Source organism: Dreissena polymorpha, chromosome 15, assembly GCF_020536995.1.
Source record: "Dreissena polymorpha isolate Duluth1 chromosome 15, UMN_Dpol_1.0, whole genome shotgun sequence".
Lineage (NCBI taxonomy): Eukaryota > Metazoa > Mollusca > Bivalvia > Myida > Dreissenidae > Dreissena > Dreissena polymorpha.
Window position 1 is genome coordinate 63,010,172 of NC_068369.1, and position 20,961 is coordinate 63,031,132.

At 32.9% G+C, this 20,961-nt stretch overlaps 1 protein-coding gene across 1 annotated transcript; it reads left to right on the top strand.

The window, feature by feature from the left end:
- Positions 1-13,080: 13,080 nt before the first annotated feature.
- On the top strand, positions 13,081-20,370 carry LOC127859793 (ornithine decarboxylase-like). The gene is made up of 5 exons (XM_052397298.1): positions 13,081-13,089; positions 15,469-15,641; positions 18,604-18,907; positions 19,265-19,409; positions 20,234-20,370. The coding sequence occupies exons 1-5, from the start codon at positions 13,081-13,083 to the stop codon at positions 20,368-20,370; spliced, it is 768 nt and encodes a 255-aa protein (XP_052253258.1).
- The last annotated feature ends 591 nt before the right edge of the window (positions 20,371-20,961 follow it).

Consider the following 20,961-nt stretch of genomic DNA (forward strand, 5'->3'; position numbering starts at 1 on the left):
TTATTGTTAGTGATTTTACATCTATACTCATATATTCAACACACGTAAAATATTGCATTAAAATAATCTGTATCTTCAAATGATATTAATTTATTGCAGTTATTGCACTAAAAACATAAACGTTATTTTCGCAAACTGTCTGGGATTCAAGTATTTGTTTGTTTTTAAAGACGTAGTTAATAAAATTGAAAAATTATATACAAGCGTTGTATCACAAAGTTACCTGTTGTGGACAAAATGATAATTAAAAATTATATTTATTAATTTTAAATTCTGAAATTCTTGGAAAACAATTGATTCATTATAGATAACTAATTCAAACATAACTCGAATTTCAAGTGTATTCTGTTTGAGCTAAAACCATGTTTAATCAAAGCGTTGAAGGCACTGAAGTTCGTTATTTCATAATCTTAGACGCAACTCATTTTTCAAAATTAATCGCAAGTTTGAAACGAACACAAGCCATTCAAATTTATAAAGAGTATGTCTTAACGCACCGGGCGAGATGTGTGTGCTCTGTGTATCATCCTGTTTATGTTATAGAGATAACCTACACAACATGGTCCTATGTTTGACGTTCTGAAAGCATAGAACTTATTATGAAAATGGTATTATGAGAACCAAATATAAAGCATATGTGCAATCGCCATCATATTGAATAAATATTGTTTGAATTTCGAATACCTATCACACTAAGAATATAATTTTATGATGGCACACTATGAATTTAATTTTATGATGGAAATTTCCTGTACAAAACTTTGGATTGTTTGCACCATATACAAATTCAAAAAATACAATAAGATAATTGAGGAAAATAAATAAAAAAATAAATCTACGAGCAATACTTTTTTCTCACGAATTAGGTAGTCACAAAGAAAGCTCTGTTGACCCGTACTTTGTTGTTTATGCATTACTTGTTATCCTAGCAGTTCACACGGTGTCAAACAGTGTCTGACCTTAACATGGGTATTAAACACTAATGCGCGTTTTGGTGTAGCTGTTTAACTCAGCGTCTCGCCTTAAATGACCTTTACATAACGCGATATAAATCCCTTGAATTTTGGCTACATCACTGTGTCTGTTTACAGCGTAAAGAATGTAGCAATGTTGAATGTAAGGAATTCCGGACTACTCTCTGCATGTTCAATCGACACACAGTATGACCAAGTTACAATTACGCATTAAAATCCATTTCGCAAAATATCAGGGTCGGTAATTTTTTTTTCCCTCTGTAGTCAGAATTTTTCGAGAGCGCAAGTAACAAGGTCCATTAAGTATCCCATTACAATAATCACGCTTTATTTTTTATTATTCCCGCAACGTACATACGTTTCATTTATTATTACATGATCAAAGCTTTTAGAGATCGCAAGTAAACTCAAAGTGTTTTTTTAACAAGCTTTATATATTGTTTTATTTAAAGAAACACGCTACATTTATAATATCGATAAGGTAGAAAACGCTTATTTTAATATTCCTTTATCCTTAGCACGTTTCATGTATTATGCCGTTAGCAAACGGGCTAGCGCTGAATTTTAAATAACACGCTTTTAAGAATGTTTCCGCGTTTTCTAAACAAAAAACCCTGTTGGGGAAACTTAAATGTTCGGGCCAGTGATTTTATAATAAATAATGCATATATTTTAGTTATGTGACTTGTCAAAACGAGACTCACTCTCTTGTCATGAAAGTCAATATGTGCATTCAAAATTTATCATTCCCCTAACAATCCAAATTGAACGGCGTCATATGAAAAAAGGCCCTATTCCATATGCGACCAGCGTTGCTCCAGAGCAGCGTGTGCAGTAACGCAAGGTTTCGTGGTCTTATTGATGTACAGTGTAGCTTCTGGCAAGACTGAATGAATGCGCAAATCGGTCTGGAGCTACTTATGTCGAATAAGACCCATTTTCGTATGACGCGGGTCAAATAATACTCTGTACGTTTGCGTACACGAATACAGCGAATGCCATAGTTAAGTATAGCCTTGCACTTTTCTGTTATCGCATCTTCGTTAGTGAACTTTTATAAAGAAAAATAAGTTGCATATATATATATATCATCATGATAGGTCTCCTTTTCATTTCCTAGTTATCATCAGCATAATCAGTGTCATGACCATCAATATCATCTTCATTAGCTGCAGTACCAACATCAGCAGCAGTACCAACATCAGCAGCAGTACCATCATCAGCAGCAGTACCAGCATCAGTGGCATGTCACTGCATTTCAGTATTATTATAACCACAATTGCATCATAACCCTGTGACCATTATCATACTATTGTGTAAGTTAAAAAGGGACATGTTCGCAGATGTTCACATTATTTGAAGTGTGTCATTTAAAGCCTTAAATTGTTATATTTGAACATCGTTGCTATAGAGCTCTGGTATAATTACAAGGACACAAATTTTAAACGAAATTCAAAGAAAAGTATCTGCTAAACGTAAATCCAGTGTATGTTGAAATTTCGTCCCCAATTAGCCTTTGCGGACTGAACAGGCTAATCTGGGACGACACTGTACGCACATGCATTAAGCCTGGCTTTCTCACAACGCAGCTCATGTGTATGCGAGTCGTGTTTTAAAAGTCACAACAAAAACTCTTGAAATATTAACTGAAGTCCCGCGGGTCTGAGAATGAAAATAAAACAAAACAAGTACTAGTTAAACTCCGCGGAAACGATATCACAAAGGTGCCATAACGATTTCAGCGGTCGTGTCAATGGAATAATAAATTAAACTCGTTGAAAAGCAACGGTTGCAATTGTTATCCATACAATCTCAATTAACATAACATCATTTTTAAAGATTTTTTCATACCAAGACAATACACGTATTAAATGATTTATTAAAAAACGGATAAATACTATATGATGAACTGACGTTTCAATGAATACATTAATTTAGTCACAATGTGTGAAATAACACAAAATAGGAAATGAATCATTTTAGATAATACCGTTTTACTTTGACCGAAATTAATTTTAGACAATATGAACGCGTTGTTAACTATAACACGGGACATTTTATTCCTGTTGAGTAGTGTTTCATAATTAAAATGTCAACCGTTGAACATCTGATGTATGATGACTGGCTCAACGAAAACATTCAACGAAAACAAAACAATGACCAGCAAGAACAACGAATATTCACTGTTTGTTGCTTAAACATAGCATGCGATAATCAATTATTCAATAATTGTATTATGATGATCAAATGTCAAAATCAATGTTTTGTATTTTTATTTCATCATATTTTGTTGTGGATATAATTTGGTTAGTGATTGTATTAAAATAATGCCGAATAGGTTCACTTTTTGATTAAGTTCCGAATACATTTTTCCAAGGACGTTGACATCGCTCAACTTTATCCAAAAATAAAAAGAACTGCCAAATGATGGACATATCGATCGCTTAACGGATGAGACAATTCGACACAGATGTGTGGAAACGGAAATCGATCAATAAATAGACGATGGTTCAGATTTATATCGGTCATAATTGGCAGCATAAAAATATATGGAACATGGACTTAAAAGACTTACAGGTCATTTATCACCAGCTCCTTATACTGTAAGCAAAGATCTATCAATAAACATAACTCTTTGCTGTAAGGAACAAAACACCGCATTCGACAACAGAAAATATAATCGATTCTCCGTGAAGTGGTCAATATAAAGCATTCGGGGTTTGAAGTCGCTTATAATCTTAAAAATATAACACCATCACAGGTATCAAAATATGTATTTAACATTAATATAAACATTTACTCAAGGAGCAATTTTTATTCACTTATGTTCATCAAGCCGTCCTGTGAAAAACGCTTTTATTATGCAGAACTCAATATATAATTTTATTTGGGCAATATTTTTTCAAATTAAGTTGTGTGTCTAAACATACAAAACGGACGGATTGGCGAACTAGAAGAATGGAGGTCCGATCGCGCTATATTTGTCTCCATTTACTGATATATTCCTAGAATTTATGCATTTGGAAGCGTCTGTGTGGCACAAGTGTGCATTGTCAATGCTCCTAACATGCGTCTAAAATTACCGCATAGACGAAACACCTCGCGTTTATGCGGCTTCTTAATGCATTTTGTAATGTAATTGGTCACGTATTTTTCAGCTGCCATGGGTTAAATGATCGCCCGATTAACTGAAATAATGAACTGAAATAATGTTTAAAGCGTGTAAAATCAATCAACAACACAATAGCTTTACTTAATTCGCGAAATGCATGGTATTTGTAACATTTTATTATTTATCTCTTTCCATTGCATCGTCACTCGCACCATGTGACCGTCAAATCCTATTCCCTATTCGTATGTAAGTGGGTCCGATTATTCCGTATTTGACGGTTCGAGTTGTTCTAATATATCCGAGTGCTCTCCAAAAAATATTTCAGCTTATGCCATTTCTACATATGCAATATTTTAATTGACCCTTTATTTATTTCGTGACTAATTGTAATGTTTGGAGCAATGCTGGTAATGTTTATTATAGATTCGTTTTGTATGGCCTAAGTTTTTGTATCTTTGCAATATCATTTGTTCACATATATTTAGCAGTATTCAAAGTGTTATTGCAAACGCCTTCAATCAATACGTATTCAAATATTAAATGTGCTCAATCTTCAAGTTTATCAATACAGTTTATTCTTATTTTATTCTCTTTACAAGCGGGCCAAGTTTAGTCATAAAATAAAGCTAAAATATCAGAAAAATATCATCTTTTTTCAAATTTTGCAATTGCTTTACGGCCTAATGTCTCCATTGTTTCAGTATGTCCTAAGTGACACTTCTATCCCTGGTTTACGCCTTGCTTTTGCTTTTTTCGAGCCTAAAACAAATAATTCGAAATGTATCATTTCGTTTTTCTGTAAACATGTCCCTTTTAAACAGCGATAATATAAACATCGTATAACTCTAGCTGCGATAGCATAGTAAACAAGCATTAAGCTTTTTTTATTTATTGCAGAAGATAAAGTTTAAAAAAAGAAAAGAAAACACAACTTATAGCAATTACTAACGATTCCACTCATGAAAAAACATCAGTTACCTCCCTTGGAATTGTCAATAGTCATAAGCTAACGGCGATATCATATGGGTTTAAATTTTCATAGATTTGAATACTATTACAGTGAATATTACATGAGCTATTTTTATTGACCCATTATTTATTTCGTAACTCATTGAAATGATTAAATCAATGATGGTAATGTTTATTATATTATCGTTTTGTTTGAACTAAGTGTTAAGTGTCTCTGTAAAATGATTTTTTCACATATATTAAGCAGTATTCAAAGTGTACCTTAAGATGCCTTTAATCAACATATATTTAAAATAATTAATGAGCTCAATTCTCAAGGCTATCCATACACTAAATTCAAATTTTCATTCTGTATACAAGCGGCCCAAGTATGGTAATAAAATTAATCTAAAACACAAGAATTATTCCAATTAATTCTAATGTTTCATCGCTTTTCGGTCATTCGTATTCCAGTGAACATATCCTTTTTAAACAACGAAAATATAAACATCGTAAAACTCTAGCTGCGATAGCAAAGTAAACCAATTACATAAGCATTAAGCTTTTTTATTTATTGCAGAAGATACTGTTAAAAAAATCGAAAAAAGAACATTAACTTAAAGCAAACACTAACGAAACTATTCACTAATGAACATTAGTTACTTCCCTTGGAACTATCAACGGTTATACATATCCACATGTATGCTTATTATAAGAGTGAATACTTAATGCGCTGTTTTATTGGCCCTTTATTTATTTCGTGACTTATTGAAAGGATTCCAACAATGACGATAATGTATATTATATATTCGTTTTGTATGGCCTAAGTATTTTGTATCATCGTAAAATAATGTGTTCACGTATATTAAGCAGAATTCGAAGTGTAACTTTAAACGCTTTTAATTAATATTTATTTATATTATAAATGATGTCAATCTGCAATGCTATCCATACAGTTAATTCACATTTTATTCTTTATACAAGCTTTCCAAGTATAGTCATATAATAAAGCTAAAACATCATAATCAATGCAATTTATTATTTATTCCTTGTTTCTGTTTTCCCCAAGTGTAATTAATCTCCCTGGTTAATGTTATGGATTGGCTCTTTTTTCAAGTCTTAGACTTGTAAGTTGAAATGTACCATAAAAATATGTCCCTTTAAAAAACAAGAAAATATAGACATTTTAAAACTCTTAATGCGACAGCATAAAATAACAATTGCATAAGCATTAAGCTTTTTATTTATTGCAGAAGAAAATGTTGAGAAAAAAACGAATAAAAGAACAACTACTTATAGCAAACATAACGATACCACTAATTAATGAACATCCGTTACCTCCCTTGGAACTGTAAATTGTTATAAGTTTCAAACACGTAACGGCGATATCATATGGGTTATTTTTTTATAGATTTGAATAGTGTCAGAGTGAATATTAAATGCGCTATTTTTATTGACTCTTTATTTATTTCGTGACTTATCAAAATGTTTAAAACAATGATGGTAATGTTTATTATTTTATCGTTTTGTATGGCCTAAGTGTTATGTGTCTCTGTAAAATGATTTGTTCACATATATTAAGCAGTATTCAAAATGAAACTTAAAACGCCTCAATCAATATATGTTTAAATAGTTAATTAACTCAATTCTGCAGGCTATCGATACACCTTATTCACATTTTATTCTGTATATAAGCGGTCCAAGTATAGTAATACAATTAAAGCCACACACCTTGAAATGAAATACACGTTAATCAATACATATAGAAGCAATTTGAAAGTGTGAAAAATTGTAATTAAATCTATAGCCTAGTTACCAAGTAATTTATTATTTTTCAAACGGCTTTTAAAACCGAAAGTAGGATTTCTATACCTATACATGTGTGCGTCAATATCGAAAAACGTGATTATTTTTTAGTTTTAAAGATCAAAAAGACGAATTTCTAGCTTGTAACCACCAGATTTATTATAATTGGCTTAGATAAAATTAAATCTATAGCTTAGTTAGCAAATAATTTATTATTTTACAAAGGGTACCGCTTTAAAAACCGAAAGTAGGATTTCTAGACGTATTCGTCCGTTTCGACAAACGCGATTATTTTTAAGTTGTTAATCGTAAAAAAGACGGATTAATACCTTGTAATCACCAGATATACTAATTGGCATAGATAGAATAAGTTTCTTATTTATTCTTAAATTTACTATGCCAGATAAGGTGTGTGGCTTTAATCTTAAACACAAGAGTTAGTCCAATAAATTGAAATGTTTCATCGCTTTTTGGTCATTCGTTTTGCAGTAAACATATCCATTTTAAACAACGAAAATATAATATAGTAAAACTCTAGCTGCGATAGCATAGGATAACAATTACATAACCATTTCGTTTTTTTTTATTCATTGAAGGAGATAAAGTAAAAACAGGGGAAAAGAACAATAACTTAAAACAAACACAAACGATACAACTAATTAATGAACATCAGTTACCTCCCTTGGAACTGTCAACGGTTATTAGTTTTTAAGTGCTTATGGATACATCATATTGTTTTAAATTGTTACAAATATTATCATTATAAGAGTGAATATATAATGCCCTATTTTATTGACCGTTTATTATTTCGTAACTTATTGAAATGTTTTGAGCAATGATGGCAATGTTTATTACAGATTCGTATTCAATGGCTTCAACTGTTTGAGGTTTTTAAACACCACCAAGCTCTCTACTGGCGACATGGACAACCATGGCGAGCATGTGAAATAAAACTTATATGATATTTATTTTCTTCCAATGTAAATTCTCAAATTTACTCAATTATAATACCTTGTTAAAAATACCCAGATTTTGTGGCAATATTTTCAATAACCAATCAATGTAACTATATATGTTTTAGAAACCAGCTGACCACTTCAACCGTTGAAGAAACACTTAACAACTGGAGGCAGGTTCGAGGCAGCCTTAAAGGCACAGAGAAGAAGGCTGATGAGGCAATAGAGTGGGTGACGGAACAGCCATATCCATCTCTACAAGCTGGCAGCTGTTGACCTGCATCTTCCTACATCTACAGCTGGTAAGTACATGACTAGGCTGGCAAGCGCACAATATCAATCGAAAGGTACAAAGGTGCTAGTTTGGCTTTAATAAATCTGTGTATTTAAATCAAAGCGATTCAAAAGATCTATTGTCAAAGCAATTTACAAATTGTTAATTTCAGACTGCCTGCAAGAGGGGCTTCATCTCCATGAAAAGGGTGAAGACAGAAAATCGTGCTCGAAGTCTGCTGTCCTCAAAAGTCTTATAATGGTCAGCATTGAAGGGCCAGACATTGAGGAAGTGGACTTAGGGAGAATGATGGATGTTTGGCACTAGGAGAAACCTCGAAGAACAGGTTTTTTAACTAAACAATGTATATATATATTATGCATGTATTATTGTGGTAAAATAGGTAACTGTTATGTGTTTTTTTTCAATCATTGTTTGCTTTCAAATGCCTATTATTATTTTGCTTGTGTTTTAATATTAAGATATATGGAACAAAGTGAGGAAAAATAAATAAGTAATAAAAGAAAATGTTGTGTTTTAGCAGCTCCAAAGTAGTGTAGATTTTTATTTAGAACATTAAAACATAAAAAAAATCGACACGCGAATGGGGGGGAACGCCCCCTGCCGCAACCATCCCCTTTCCACACTGCCTTCCTCATTGGTGCACGAAAAAAATCCTGGTGAAATGTATATATATTATAATATATATATATATATAATATATAATACTATATATCTATATATATTCTACTTATATCTCTATAATATATATATATATATATATAAATCTATCTTTCCCCACAACAATAAAATCCAAACATATAATACCTATCTCTCTAACTATATTCATTCACCACCTCACTAAAAATCTTCAATACACTCCTATATCTCTATATACATCTCTCTCTCTCTCTCTATCTCTCTCTTCTCTATACTATCTATCTTCTCTCTCTCTCTTCCCTCATAATCTAATGTTGTACAACATTTCAGCAAATCAGATCAACAGATGATGATTATGATACTACAACATAATAACAAGAAATACAGCCAAATAAGAATGAATTTGTGTGTAGATTCACTGCCAAAAGCTTGTAACGTACAATTTATCTTTTGATAATATCGAAAACAATACGATATGATTCCTGTTTCCTCATTAAGTTTTAAACATATATTCTATAAAGTGTGACCTTATAAAGACATTTTTAAACTTCATATATGAAATGCATTAAATGTCACATAATTCGATTATAATAGTATTAAACCGTATAACAATGTTTCAGGAAGCAATTAAACACATTTTCAACATTTTTATGCAAACGTGCTTGGAAAAAAAACTAAAAGTTATTTTGTTACCATGTACTTACGTCAGATAAAATATTTGAATTAATACCAAAATGATCATAACAGTATGAATGTTAATACTATGCACATTGTATTAGAACCCAAACCCCTAAAAGTTATTTTTAAATTATTGCAATTCCAATAAACATTAACCTTCTTAATTAAGCTGGTAACTACTATGTACAACACTACCATGAGACTGGAACCCTTCTCGTTTTGTATGAATAGAGTATGTAGATTGTAAATTTACTCGAAATACATTAGTATAGAGCAAATTTTACAAATTTACATGAGTGTCAGACATGATTCCTGGGCATTTAAGATCTGCTGAAATCCGCGGAATACCACACCCGTGTATCGATTATCACTTAAAACTTTTGGTTGCGAACAAAGCATAAGACTGACCGACATAATGTCTTCGATATATCCCCTCCCTGTGGCGTTACACAATGGCATAAATTATGTAGGCTTGATAATGAAGCCCGTGATGATTATACTAGATTTATACTCACCGATGATAATTATAATGATGACAAAAATAACTGCAATCAGTATCAGCCACATCTGTAAAATATACAAGCACACAATTCATACCAAAACTATACATACAACTGAAGGGCCTATGATTGCAAGTAAGTCATTATTCGAAATTGAAAGCTGGGACTGATTTCACAAAGCTCACAGGGAACATTTCTGCTGTTCAAATGAAAGCATTTCAATTTCAATTCTAAACCAACAGTCCAATATGTTTCCAATGGATACAACTCCAGATGTATATATAGTTTTATGGAAAATGTTCAATCCTCAAAACTTATCCAGCAAAAAATGAGTGTTTTTCAAACTATGTTCCCTGACAAAAAATTGGTAAACACTGAAAATAGAGTACAATATACATTTACAAATCGTATTATTTACAAAGTTTCAAGTGACAAGATAAGCTAAAGGACAAATTGCTTACATGCTGTATCTCCAATAACAACAGCTTATGATAATGATCAGTTTAACAACATCTCTACCGCATTGCGAAGTAGACAAACGTATCTAACTCAAGATACATGTCTTTGTCCTTGCGTACTGTTTTGAAATATGACCCAATGTTGGGCTCTTTCTTATAACTATTGTTACTATAACCAATATTGAAATCACATGCTTGATAAAAGCTGTGTATTGCCATCAACACATCAATAGTTTTTTTGTCGTTGATATAAAAACAAGAAATATTGGTAAAAAAACGTACGGGCCTGACTTGGAGCCAAGATCTCAATATGTACAAATACTGACCTTATATCAATGTGAATGTTTTTTTTCTTCAAAGTATCCTAAAGCAAATTTATATGATCGTAGGTTTACGCGTTTTTTTATTAAAAGTACGAATTTAATTGCTCTGTTCAAATCGCCGGGCATAAAACCCAAATACGTGTTGTAGGTCAAATACTCGGATACATATTGTTAGGAAAACAAAAAGTCCATGCGCCGACACACAATTCTAGCGACAAACATACTGGTCTAGAGCAATTAGTTAACAACGAGATAGAAGTATTGTTGCTACTGTAATAAACATTAAGTAACGCTTTGGACATGCTATTGGTAACAATATTTATGTGATGATTGATGTAAACAGAATATCTTAACTGATTGATGTAAACATAATGTCTTAACAACAAGTGTGGAAATTAAATTGATGTTCCTTTAAATAAATCAACTTATACATTTTGCTTACATAATGACCCTGCGGTAACTTTGAGTAATCTTGGTTTTAATGTGTCTACTCCATGGAATATAAATATTTAAAGTAGCGGATAGATGATCGTTGCCCTGGAGAGGCGCACGATGCATTGATGCAGTCTGTTTGTAACGGATGTTGATTCCTTACAGTATTATCGTCAATGGCAACTAAACACACAAGGCACCAAATGTCAGGGACAATCTTACTTAATATTAAATAATCAATTTAAACTTCACAGAATTGTTTCTTTGAACGTCAATTGTGTAGTTTAAGCATACATATAAATAGTTTAAACTAGTTTATTTCTTGAACATTCTTTATTTCATGTCTTATCTTTTTACACAATTGTAGTCTTATCATCATTCCCAGTATATTTAGTTACTGAATATTATTAAGTCGGATTCTTCGCATATCAATAATATTTCATTCATATTACTGTCGTCAGTTTATCAAATAAAACTGTTGATGTTTTAGCTGGTTGAACGGTCCAAATTGCACATAAAAAACTGACAACTGCCCTATACTGGCGATAGCCGAACTTCACCTCACACAAGTTAGGAGATCAGGTATCGAATCGATGCATGAATATGTAGCTCACCGCTATACTAAATAAGCTTATCAGCTTATTTTTTACTTACTATTTTTAAACAAATTAAACAATAGAAGTTAGCTATGTAATAACAATTTGTTAATTAAAATATTAAATGGAACAATGACAATGAACTAGATTTTCCTATGTTTTGCAATTTATTGACCACTTTGTCACAACATAATTATAAGAAAATTTGCCGAAACAAATTGCTGTCATGTTTTTTAGCAATCACGGTAATTTTAAAACTCAACCCAAATAAACAGCTGTTAATTATTTTTCCATGAGTGGGTAACACATGGGAGGTCTTGAGTGTTCATATGGATTCACTTAAGCCACAAGTAACCGGGTCCCACTTCACAGCGACAACACTGTTCAATAGACATGAACCATAACTCACTCGTTAATAAATAATTTTAACAAACGTTCATGAGGAAATACACTTGTAAAGTGTTATGAACATTTTGGCTTTTATTGCACCTAATAACCCTTTTTTTAAATGCCGCATGAAACATTTTTATAACTGATTTATCATTGGGATACATAGTCTAACTAAGTTTTGTAAAGATTACATGATTTCTCTTGAAGGTTTTCGTCTATTTTAGCTAGTGACATGGTTTCATACCCAACGTGGCCCAGTTTAAATACATTTTCTAACTGAATTTAATAAAGAATTGGGGAAAAAGTTTGGCTTCTAAATGTTTCACAACTTATTTCTATGTATTTTAGCGTTTTTGGCAACGAGTTATTCGTTTTTGTTGTTTCCAAATACGGCTGAGATATCGTTTGAACAAAATGCTTTTAAATAGTTTTACGAAGATTTTACAATCATTGTTGCTACTTAATTGTTCACAAGCTTTTTATCTTAAATTTCATCTTATATCTGATACCAATTGAGCAGTTTACAATTCAGGGGAAATGCCATTGTGACACATTTTCTGACTAAGAGGCTTTTGAAATAAAAATGGCCTTTAGAGTAATCTTGTCTAACGATATTTCGCACATGTTTTCCATAGGTTGTTAACACGCTTTCTTTAATTCGACGTAGTGATCTACATTGTATCACACATGACCAGTACATATATTCTAACCAAGTTTCATGAAGATGTGGCAATAAATATATTCTTCAGAGTTTCAATGTTGATACGCAGAACGGACCAGCTGGCGATGATCACGTTTTGCTCAGGTGAAATAAAAAAAGACAATACACTATAAAATAACTTACACAATATGCTATTAAAACCAGAAAAGGTATTGAAATTAATGCACTTCTTAGATGAATCCTTGATCAAGTAAAAAGATTGTACACTACATTAATTCTTCATTAAACTGTACATATACAGCGCTCTAAACCATGAATAAGGTAATGAGTAACCATTCTGTTATCTATTTTAGGACAATCTCGAATCCCCTCAACATGTATTATTAGTTAAATGGACTTTCCGGGACAAACCTAGCCAAGGCAACGTGTATTTATCGAACACAACGCCACATTTAATATGTGTTTCATAGCGAACATTGTATTTTGATCCCCGAGCCCCTCAGATACATTACTGCATCTTTTATATATACTTTTTATTTATCAGTATATGTCTTTCTATCGCTAGCACAATATACTGTCGCTAAGTAAACAACCTCCGTAAAAGCATGTTCTTTGCATTTTCAAACAGTTTAAGCATGCAATAAATTATTTAATTCATCCCTGAAATTGAATTGCTTACTACCGTACAAATGCATCATTATTTAAGGAAAGGGCAACATACCATGCAAGGCACGAACAAAATCAAAATGCTTAGGGAGAAGGGCGTTCTAGGGGCGCATAATCTAACAGATCTAGGCAAATCAGTAAACAAAATATATACAAATTAAAAATAGTTTTTGTTTAGAAACATAGTATTTATGGGCTAATTGCGAGTAAGATTCTGAATCTCGGAATATCAAAATATTCGATTTAAACAATTTAATGTATTTTAAACTCTTTATTTTGCTTAAAAAAAGAAAAAAAAAACAATTAAGCCTTTTACAACCTTATTCTTCTTGCATTGCTTGAAGATGATCTAAATGTAAAAACTATATGAGCTAGGGTATTGCTATTCAGCCTTTTAATAAAGACGCGATAAAGTTGAGTCCTGCTTTCATTTCATAAATAAATAAAGTTACGGTTGTGTTGCTGTGGTCTGAATATAACCATTGAGTATTGAAATTGTAGATAAATTGACATATTGTATTGCTACTTAATTTGAATCAGGATGCCATTATGTACCCTTTATTACAGAAATGTTTCATTAATAATTCTGAGCAAAGTGTTATGTTAAGAGGTCCTTAAAACTTGTTACAATCACTAGTGCTTTTGAATTAACCGTTTCAATTTGGTGACTCCACTTTTTTGCATGTGTGTGCGCTTGTTATGTACGTGTGTGTTTTGTCTATTGCATTTGTTTCGTGTCCACGTTTTAGCGATTGGTGCATTTCCATTTATAAAGGAACGCAATGTATAATAATAAAAAGAGTCTCCCTCTTGCTGGTGCAGCTTTAGTTTGACTGTAAGTGTATTTTTTGCAAAATGCTATGAAAATGTCGCAAACAGTTTTTGATAAAAGTTAAATACTTAACAAACATATTAATAGATCAGGCGATATAAAGTTGAACAAATCGTATGATGGGACACCAGGCTTGAAACTGAATGAACGTCAGACAAAACCAAAAATCGGAGTTAGGTGATAAGAGAAGGATTTCTCCTATGATGACCACAGAAACCGGAAAGCTATGTTAATGTAAGCAAATCAACGATCTGTCAAGTTTTCTGAAGTAAATGATGCATTTTACCTGGTACAAAGAGACACAAACAACACAGACATCAACAACACGATGTTCTCAGTGGTATATTTGAAAAATAGTTGGAATGAAATATAGTGATTGCACTTATGGCTGTAGATGCCGTTCTTCCAGCAGAGAAAAACAGCATAACATAGTTAAAAACGGTCGACATTTTATTCCAGCGACATTTATCATGCCTGTTACTGGACAAAACATTGATATGTCAATTTCTCCCATAAGACTTCAAATTTACAAAAAAGGTTTTCAAACATACTTGCTAGCCACGGTCATGCTTCAGAATCCTTTGGTATCAAGATACCTTCACTCCAGCTCCTATCCCGTCCTCGTGCAATTTCAACAATATTATGACCATGTGAATTCAAGTTTCAATTTGAAGCCACATTGCTGCTCAACCATCTACAAGATAACTTTAGGAAGTCGCTATAAAGCTCCTTGGATATTTTTCAATGCAATATATATATATATATATATATATATATATATATATATATATATATTTCGATAAAAAAAAATCAAAAGTCAAGGACCCATTTACTACCAACTTAGTAAACAAAGCAGGATGTAAGTTACCTGTTGTTTTTTTTCAAATTGTAGTGAAAACTTAATTGTAACATCTAAATGAAAACACATTTATTGGGAAAAAGCATACCAGGTTGGAAATGAATGAACAGAAGTTTATCTAACTTGGCACACCATGGCGCGCGCTTCTGGTGGTATCAGCCTCGCAGGAAAATATTATGGCTGCCCAGCTCTTACCATATCCTTTAATTAAGGAGCTCAAATAGACAATTTATGCGTCAATGACCTTCAGCTATTGGACACCTTCTAATTTCAAATACATGATATTATTGCAGAATTATTTAATTCATTTAGTATTTCTTCTCCCATCGCTCTGTGTTCACAGGTGGAGATTCAGAAGATCTTGTCCATAGGGGTGTCTCCGTCACGCATCATCTATGCCCACCCTTGCAAGCAGTCCTCTTTGATTCGATTTTCTGCCAATAGCAACGTCGAAATGATGACTTTTGACAATGAATCCGAACTGCATAAAGTGAAAAGTCTCTTTCCAACTGCAAAGTAAGGTTATGTCAATGAAATCACTTTAAAAAATGATTTGTCAATACTAACTTGTGTCTGAATTAGCGGATGGTTGATTAAATATCTAGTGTAATATACCGTAAATATTTGAAAAAAATGTTCTTTATCTTTAAAGAACTTTTCATAACATTCAACGCATGAACATTCTTTCTTAAGTTCAGAAAAGTTTATAGGCTATAAAAGTAGCATGAACCGAGAAGGGAGGAAACTCGTGACGACACAAATGGGCAGTAAACAAAAAGTCGCAAGTGATTATCTCGCTTTACATGGGTCTAAATAAACGTTTATAAGCTCTTTTCTACAGAATACCGTCAGGGTCATCGTGGTCACACATTAAATTCCAGAGGGCGACAATGCAAGAACGCGAGAGTAGGATGACTAGAATAATACGATGACGACAGTGCGACAATACAACGGCGAGAATGCGAGAACGCGATGGAGAATGCGAGGACGCGATGGTACGATGACGACGATGCAACAGTGCGACAATTCGATGGCGAAATTCGATAGTACGATGGCGACAATGCGAAAGTCATATCGTACTGTCGCCATCGTATCATCGCATTCTCGCCATCGCGCTCTCGCATTCTCGCGATCGTATTTTCGTACTGTCGTCATCGTATTGTCGTATTCTCGTCATCGTACTCACGCATTCTCGAATTATCGCAGTCTCGTCATCGTGTTCTCGCATTCTATCGTATTGTCGCATTGTTATCATCGTATTGTCGTATTCTTCTCTGGATTTTAAGGTGTAACCACGATGGCCTAACGGTATTCCGTAAATTTCTGATTGGAATTAACAGTCCGCAATTATCAAATGAAGAACGTCGAGACACGAATCTGTCCGAACAATCAATGCCATGCTGCATGCATGCTATTTAGCATGTCTATCCGTAGTTTCGACCCTCTTAATGAATACATATGAATTTTTGGAAGTAAACAAATACAAAAACGCGCATGTGTTATATATTTATATGTTAATGTGTATTCTTGGACATAACAACGAAAACTGCATTAACATCGGAAATGGTTTGACAAAATGCTGGCTAGACTAAGCTCCCTGTAATCTGTTTCATGTACAATTGTCTCATAGTATCGGCCCTTCAAATTGGTTGCTAAGATTTGTAACTATGCGCATGTACTTGTTCTTAACAAAGTAACTTAATGGAAAACGAAATTCTTGTTCTTTTTGTTCTTTAAATATGTGTACATTATATTCAAAACTTAGCGGAATATAAAATATTTGATAAAGCTACTGTTAATCCATAAACAAACTAACATAATTGTGTGTTACGTAATTAAACCTCATAGCATCACCCTCGAATAAACATGACCTACTTTCCAACGAACACCGAAAATCATGAGAATGATCGTCGTTATAGTCATAGATAGAAATGAAATAAATAACAAGTTCTAAAAATTGAATAAATAACTTTCCAGCACCTCTTGAAGGGTTTTCGTTCAAGGCACGATACTATAAAGAGGACCGATACTATGAGAGTATGGGATACTAAACACAGTTCCTTGTCAACACAAATCGTAAACTAAAAAGAATATATTCGCGGTTATAGACAGTGTTCCTGGCTGAAATCGATTACTTTTACTCATTAATGTATTTGTTTGCAACAAGCAAGTTTTGAAACTGACGATCGGTAATTTCTTCTTATGTTTTCCGCAAATATTGTACCACGACAATATATTATACTAATGCTCAAATGATTTAAAACAAAAATATTTCTTTAAATTTGGTGAGGAACACTGTCTATAATTGCTAAAAAATACACCTTAACTTGAGTGCATAAAATAAAAAAATATATATTTCAGTTTATACTTCAATATTATTATATAGTCTCATTAATTCCTATAGCTTGGCCACAAACTTATTTTAGAAATTATGACACATATCTGATAAAACTTGAACCATGTTTGTTTTTATTAAGAAACTTCTATCACATAGGCCCTAATGGAGAATTTTTTGTTAAAAAATGTGAATTATATGTAGATCTATTGTTTAAAAAAATACCGGCAAAGTTTTCAAATGTTATGTAAATTGCCAATAACTTTGAAAATATTCTCTTTTAATCAGTGTTTTGGTTTTATAAAACAATAAACATATCACTTGATTGATTTATTTAAATTTTATTAAAACATTCAATATTTTTCGAACAAATATGACAACAAATTGATAGGAAGATATGAAAGAATCAGGGTTGCTAGGGTGCCCTTACAGAATGGTCATGTTAGTAAGGAATTACCTGATATCTAAATGTATTTGCCTTTATTTTATGTGAAGGCATAACATGTTTAATTAAATGTCGCACTTGTTTTGAAAATGTTTTCACTAAATAAAACATTCAATTTAAGTCTTAAGCGGCGGGGAAATACTGGTGGCTCATTATACAGGACAATAGACTATATGCTTTAAAAAACACACAAAAAACAGCACCATAAACATCACTTTATATGATTGAACATTCTGATCCACTGTGATTTTTAAGTGTATAAAGAAGATAACTTTATAAGAATAAACAACCCAAATATAAATGTTTATGAAATTGTGCATTTCATCCAGTAGTATCATACCAGTGAATGGTTAGAAAACCAATAACTTTTTTTTTTAAAGTTTGTTAACTCTTGTTGCCAAAATATTCATTAAAAATATAATTTTCAGAGTTATTAATTAAAATAAACAGAAAAAAACTTTCTTTAATCTTAAATATTATGTCTGCACTCAGTTGACATCAATTACTTAAGTTTAAAAAATCATTGGTTCAAGCTAATGATATTGATTTATTAATAACAGGTTTCAGATTCATGTCTGACTAAAGAATGTTAACCTCAAAGACAAATGAAGGCATAACTGTAAATATCAGAAAAGTAATACGAACCAATATCAACAGTATTTTTGGACCATTGGCAACACCAAATTCTGCATATGTAGATTGGTTCTCCGTATCCTTCCGCCAAGCAAATGTAAATGCCTTTGGGATCTGAGCATAAAGTCCGGTGTGAAGCCCGCCAAGGCCATCCATCTCCTGCGCGGTGCCAAAAGCATTGAGTTGGACGTTAAAGGCGTCAGTTTTCACGTTGGAGGCGGTTGCCTGGAGCCAGAGGCCATGGCAGCCACTTTCAAAGAGGCCCGTATGGTGTTCGACCAGGGACGCGACCTCGGGTTCAACATGATGATGCTCGACATCGGTGGCGGCTTTCCTGGCCACGCAAGCGTGCCAGTCTCCTTTCATTCTGTATGCGGTATTCGACAGTTTGAAGCTCTTTGTTGTGCGATGAAACTTTGTTGTGTATTTCCTTATCGTCGGAAATGCATACAATGTACATAAACGTGCAAACATGGATTTAGTATTGTGTTTGGTATGCAAAAAAGAAGGAAAAATATAATACCTGGAATTTGGCTATTAGTATGTGTATCTTTTGACTTAAAAGTAAGCTATTGCTTTTTAAATGTGGCCTTTGGCCTTTGCATAAAAATGTATCCGTTTACATAAAACAATGTTAATATCACAACTGTCGTGTTAAGATTTGTTCTTTATGTGAATAAAAAATTAGTTAATAAATAACGTAATGCGTGTTTGTATTCTTTTCAGATCGCCCAGGTGGTGAACATGGCACTGGAAAAGTATTTTCCGGCGGAGGAAGGCATTGAGTTTATTGCTGAACCAGGCACCTACATGGTAGCGTCGGGTTTTACACTTGCGGTCAACATCATTTCTAAGCGTATTGAGCAACGCGGCCAGCATTGCAACGGTAGGTATGCATTTTTCTCAAGATATTAATGTACTTTAATAAGTTGTTATTTTACTGTATTGCAAATATTGACAAAAGTTATTTGGATTAATTGACCATTTTGTGGAACCCATTTTGCAGGCTTGGATTTAAAACTTGAGTGCGTTGTTATGAGATGTAAGTTGAATCAAGTTTATCAAGTTTTAACTTGCAATATGATAATAAAATCATATATGTTGAAATTTAAATCATGCAACGCGTTGCATAATACCTCTGCAAGAACGGTATACATTGAATTCATTGTGTTAGTCGATCTGTTTGTTCTGAAATAAATATTAAAAATTTGGGTACGTTATTAATTCACAAGTGAGCCAACATTTAATTGTTCATCATCATAAAGCGTGCATGTACGCGACAAGTTTCTTTCCTAGTTATTCACAGAATTTCATATGAGCCATGCTCTGTGAAAAAGGGGTTAACGCATGTGCGTAAAGTATACTGTCAGATTAGCCTGTCTAAACTGGATTTTTGCTAAGAATAGACTTTCTTTAAACGAAAAAATATTAAAAGCGGAAAGTGTCGTCCCTGATTAGCCTGTGCGAAATGCACAGGCTAATCGGAGCGGCATTGACGACCATGCATTTACCCCCCCCCCCCCCCTTTTCCAGAGCGAGGCTCTTATTTATTTGCTAGTAAACATATCTGATAAAGCGTTGGGGGTATTCATAAGCTTTATCTTGAAAAACAGCTTACCGGGTAAATGTATCTGTTGTTTAATGTATTGGATGGTCATATAAACTCAAGCGACACAGTTTTGATTGGTCTTCCAGATGGGGAGCTCACCGATCAGCCAAACATGTCTGACAATCCCGTCGTGATGTATTACATTAGCGACGGGGTCTACGGCTCATTTAGCACCCTCCGGTATGACCATACTGCCGAGGACCAATCAAGCCACTCAATGTGAGGATTTTTTATTTTGTCCTTCGTATTTGGTTCCAGTTCTTGTTTATCGGGCTTTTTGTGTTTTTAAAATTCGCTTTTTGTCTTGAATGGTGAATTTCTTAAGTTTCTGCTTGAGAATAAGAAAAAACTTGTAGTCATACTTTATAAATGCAGCCCAGACATTATCTGTACATCTGAACATATTCAATATCTCAATATCAAACTAACATTACCGGTAATATTAATATAAATCAGTCAAATCCTTTGGTATACATCAGGCATAACGTCATTAAAAAGCTATATAGATAATATGTATATGTTTTGTACTTTTGGTAACGTCCGCAGTCAACTTGGTGTAATAACTTTTATTTTTAATTTTTTCTGCGAACATAGATTTTCGGAAAAAGATATGGTTTTCGTTTTTTCCTTACTACATACAGATACTGATGATATCACCTTCGCCTCAGAGATATGTAATTGGTAAAATAATGGCTTAATTTGGATTTTTTGATTTATAAAATTAATAAAACTGTGATGTCCTTAAGTAAAATTCCTTCTATTAAAATAAAATTAATCAAATTTAAACAGATGGCCATGCTAACCATCGGTGTTC